General features: G+C 40.3%; 1 protein-coding gene across 1 annotated transcript in view; it reads right to left on the bottom strand.

The window, feature by feature from the left end:
• Positions 1-817: 817 nt before the first annotated feature.
• PERP (PERP, TP53 apoptosis effector) overlaps positions 818-4868 on the bottom strand; it is a 21449-nt gene continuing 17398 nt past the window's right edge. The window contains exons 2-3 of the mRNA XM_006020678.3: positions 3206-3349; positions 818-1999 (exon numbers count right to left, since the gene is read on the bottom strand). Coding sequence (XP_006020740.1) covers positions 1797-1999; positions 3206-3349 — 347 coding nt within the window. The 3' untranslated portion in view covers positions 818-1796. The remainder of the gene's footprint in view (positions 2000-3205; positions 3350-4868) is intronic.

Raw genomic sequence — 4868 nt, 5'->3', positions numbered from 1 at the left:
TTATATAGAATAAGTTTTGCTCTTTCTTCAATCCAGTGATAAGCTCCAGCTTACTTGACAAACAATGAAAGAAAGCGCAACTGCTTTGTACTTTTTGTCACTTTACCCAGTCTGTCAGGACTGCTTCCAGCATTTGCAATCTCTCTACAGTTCAAATAACTGCCATTCAAAAACATTAACTTACCTCAAAAGCATTCATATAAAAGAATATTCATACTTTATTCATACATTCAATATTCTTTAGACATCCTATAAAGAATATTCATATCCATCAGTCACAGCTCTCCCACAGCTGAGAGTCTGGTCATTGGTAATTTGGGATCTCATCACCTTAAATACCTGTAGCAAGTGCTGCTACACTTCCAAGAGACACAAAATGAAGTGCTCCAGGTGTAACAAATGGGTGCCCCTCTGCAAAGCGTCTAGACTGGAGCATTATGTGCAATACTACAAAAAATAGCACTACAGAGAGGTTGATATTTCAGCTAGCATCTTTTCTGTAGTGCTTCTGCCATATTTGTAGCGCTAAGTGGGATATGTACATGAATCTGTTTGACTTTTGTAGCACTACAAAGGTAAAATCAGTCCACAGCCTAAAAGACAGATTTATGCTTGAATTATCAGGACTAGAAGCACAACCTTTATCTCATTCAGCTGGAGTTTCAGATTATTCCCTGAAATGTATCCACATAACTGTAACTACACATACTCACCCAAAGACTTTTTCAGCTGAACCTATTGCCCTTGATGGTCTACAGTGCACCAGCTATTAAATGGTAAAAACTATTTTAGTGATACATAAAAAAAAATGTAGAAGGCTTTTTAAAACTTTTCAGTTTTATTCCAACTTTCCCCAAAGCTTGTATCATAGCTACAGCAATGTGTTTTTTAAAGGTTGAAGGAAATGAAAAATATTCAATAAAAAAATACAACTCTAAAATATCGTCTGAACTAACATCTCTAAAATACAACAAAATACATTATAATGGTACAAAGATTGGTGCTTGTTCTCTTTTAAAAATATCTGTGTTAAGCTACTCAGCACTTCAGCGCATGCAAGAATTGCAGTCTTCAAAAATGAATGCCAGCTGTATATGTAGATGTTTGCTGTCTACCTTTGGGGAGCATTCCACCCAACTTAAATTTTTTAGACTTTCAGATTTTTAAATCAGTATAAGATTATCTTCTCACCCCTGGTATTGGCCAATCTCAGAAGTCTTGAATTTCAGTGGACTCAAACAATAAACATACTTCTTTAGGACTAGTTATGTTGGATGGAAAGCACACTCTTCGGAGTGTTTTTACATTCTCTCTTATCAATGAGAAATGTGCATAACCACACGAGTGCCACTTGAGGTCTCCAAAAGGACTATTCAAGTTTGCAATATATTCCTCTTCACCCTCCCCTTGTAACTTAAGGCTAAAATCCTTTTTGTAAATGGATGTCTAAATAAAGATGCAATGTTTGTTATGCTGTTAGTGAGAATTTGCGTGTTTAGAGGGAAGCAACAAATGGACTAATCCAAACATATTTGTATCACACATGGGTATGAAATACAAACATTCTCTGACCAAAAATATTTGCTGAAATCTGCCATACATTTTGACTAACTCAGTACTGTGCAGGTTCAAAATTCATTTGAAAAATAAAATGGTCTTTTTCAGCCTCTAACGCCCAACTTAAAAAAAAATAACAGAAAAAAAGCTCTCCTACCATAATTTTTTATGCGCTTATACTTGAATTTATTCTTTCAGGGTACACAATATGCTGTTCAACTGCTCTCTGGAGAAGGTTACTAATACATAGGTTTGATGTTACCAAGGACCTCATCTTCCCAGTTGGGCAGGCAGCAGAAGAAGAAAGCACAGCCAATTACAACTATAGTGCTAGCCCAACCAAAACCGTAGGCCCAGCTGAACACGTTAAATCCAGTCAGATTTTGAAAGGTGTTTATGAACATCACAGGATAGATAACCAATCCAATAATCTGGAATGCAGCTAAAAGGAAAGAAGAACAGAGTGAGAACAAGCAATAATTCATCTCATCACATTTTCTGCTATGAAGTTGTTTGCAGATTAATATGTTCCTTTCTGGGGCTGCAAACAGATGATGCCTTTGTGCAGCCATAAAAAATTAATGGATAGGCCAAACACACAGTCATCCATGCCCCATGTCAAATGACAAATGCCCCAAACTCAGGCCACAACAATAGATGGGAAATATTTGGGCTGCTTTCTTTGCAGTGGATATATTTTTGTTTTAAAACAGGAGATTGCAGGCAGCCCAGAGCTGCCTGTGTTCTCCAGATGCCCCAGGCAGATGCTCCCAAGGCTTCAGGGAATTCCCCAGGCATGCATATCATGCTACTGAGCCCCAACTTGGGGTGCACCTCTGCTAATGAGAGAAACCCAGCTTCCCTTGTTTGCAGAGGCATGGCCCAAGAAACCCACAGCAGGGAATTCCCCAAATATGCATATTTGCTACTATGCCCTGGCATGCGGCATGCATCTGCAAGTGGAGAAAACTGGGGTTTCAGGAAGCCTCAGGAGCAATAGGGGCCTGACCCTGTGGGACAACAGGTGACCTCTCCATCACCCAATGAAGTAGATCAGTTGTCTATAACCTCAGGTAATTAGGGATTTACCCAATTTCAGGGACCTAATCAATGGAGGTATCCCTCTAAATTTTTACAGGAGTCCATTGATTTCAATGGAATTACAGGCAGATATTAGGATCTACCTATATACATCTTATTGCAGGATTAGGCCCTTATTCACAAAGTCATGCAGACTGACCTCAAAAGGGCATTCTGGGGTACAGAGTAGCTAAAGAATGAATCCTTTACCTACACATAAAGAGAGTAAAATTCGCTAGGTTTTACATTCCAGTACAAAAATTGGGCCATTGGGTCAGTAACCTGTATTGCTCTGTCATGAAGTATAAGAAGTATTTGCATAGGATGTTTGCAAAAACCTTAGTTTTCTCAAGGATTCAAGTGTCCTTAACTGCTGTCCTTTTACTATTTTAATTAAGAATTACTATACACATAAAGCAATGTGTTCATACTTGTAAAAATAAATTGTGAAGACTGTTTACATAGTTGGGCCTTTTTTATCAATATTATTATTTATTTAAAGGTGAGAGAATTTAGTTCAGCTAGCATGTGTCAGATGTGAAACAATCAGTTTAAAAGGCAACCTTACCAACAACAAAGAGCAATCCTCCAATTCCTCGCACAAAGTTAAAACGAAGTATATCGACAGAGAAGGCTATGATTGCAAGGGCAAAACAGATGACCAGGATCACAAAGCCAACTAGGTATGTAGCAGCGGCAGCTCTTCCCCAGGCTTGGAAAGAAAACAAAAGGGAAGAGGAAAATGTTATACAAAACACGATGGTTTATGTCATTAAGGTCTTTTCTTCCTTTTATTATATCATTTGGAAGATTCCCTTAAAATCAGTCAATATTACTTTAAATTAAAGTATATCTGCCCAGCAGAAAGCATGTAATGTAGAGCTACCTGAGCTAGTTTGACACCCAGGCAGAAGTATAGCATCAGTAACAGTGAACTCCACTACACTATTTTAGAACCCTAAATGTATGAACAGAGTATGTACCCTTGGAGACCACTGTTTAGTCCTACTTACTAAAACCACAAAAAGGAACCTTTAAGAAGTGGTAACTTGGACAAATAACTAGGTAAGAATATAAAAGCATTGCTCAGGCAAGCAGGGATGAAGTGAGGAAGGCCAAAGCACAATTGGAGTTGCAGCTAGCAAGGGATATGAAGGGTAACAAGAAGGGTTTCTATAAGTATGTCAGCAGCAAGAAAAGGATCAGGGAAAGTGAGTCCCTTACTGAATCAGGGAGACAACCTTGTGACAGAGAATGCAGAAAAGGCTGAAGTGCTCAATGCCTATTTTGCCTCAGTCTTCACAGGCAAGGTCAGCTCCCAGACTACTGCACTAGGCAGCACAGTTTGGGGGGATGAGGTGAGGAGCCCTTAGTGGTGAAAGAACAGGTTAGGGACTATTCAGAAAAGCTGGACATGTAGAAATCCATGGGGCCGGATGGGACGCACCTGAGGGTGCTAAGGCAGTTTGATGATGTGATTGCAGAGCCACTGGCCATCATCCTTGAAAACTCATGGCAATCAGGAAAGGTCCCGGATGATTGGAAAAGGGCAAACATATTGCCCATATTTAAGAAAGGGGAAAAGGAGAATCCAGGGAACTACAGACCAATCAGCCTCACCTCAGTCCCCGGAAAAATCATGGAGCCATTCCTCAGGGAATCCATCCTGAAGCACTTGGAGAAGAAAGTGATTAGGAACAGTCAGCATGGATTCACCAGGGGCAAGTCATGCCTGAACAACCTGATTGCCTTCTATGACAAGATGACTGGCTCTTGGCTCAGGGAGGTCAGTAGCTGTAGTTTAGCCTTGATTTTAGCAAGGCTTTTGATATGGTCTCCCACAACATTCTTGCAGGAAAGCTAAGGAAGTACAGGTTAGATGAATGGACTGTAAGGTGGATGGAAAACTGCCTGAAGCATCGGGCTGAGAGGGTAATGGCTTGATGTCTAGTTGGAAGCCAGTATTAAGTGGAGTGCCCCAGGGTCTGGTTTTGTTCAATGTCTCCATCAATAACCTGGAAGATGCCATAGGGTGCACCCTCGGCAAGTTTGTAGATGATACCAAGCTGGGAAGAGTAGTAGATATGCTGGAGGGTAGGGCTAGGATTCAGAGTGACCTAGACAAATTGGAGGGTTGGTTCAAGAGAAATCTCATGAGGTTCAATAAGAACTTGACAGAACAATCCCATGCTCCAGCAGGCGTGGCTGGTAAACTCAGACTTGCTGGGTGA

This window comes from Alligator sinensis, unplaced genomic scaffold, assembly GCF_000455745.1.
Source record: "Alligator sinensis unplaced genomic scaffold, ASM45574v1 scaffold542_1, whole genome shotgun sequence".
Classification (NCBI taxonomy): domain Eukaryota; kingdom Metazoa; phylum Chordata; order Crocodylia; family Alligatoridae; genus Alligator; species Alligator sinensis.
The sequence above is the reverse complement of the archived record's forward strand: the minus strand, read 5'-3'. Positions and strand labels throughout refer to the sequence as shown.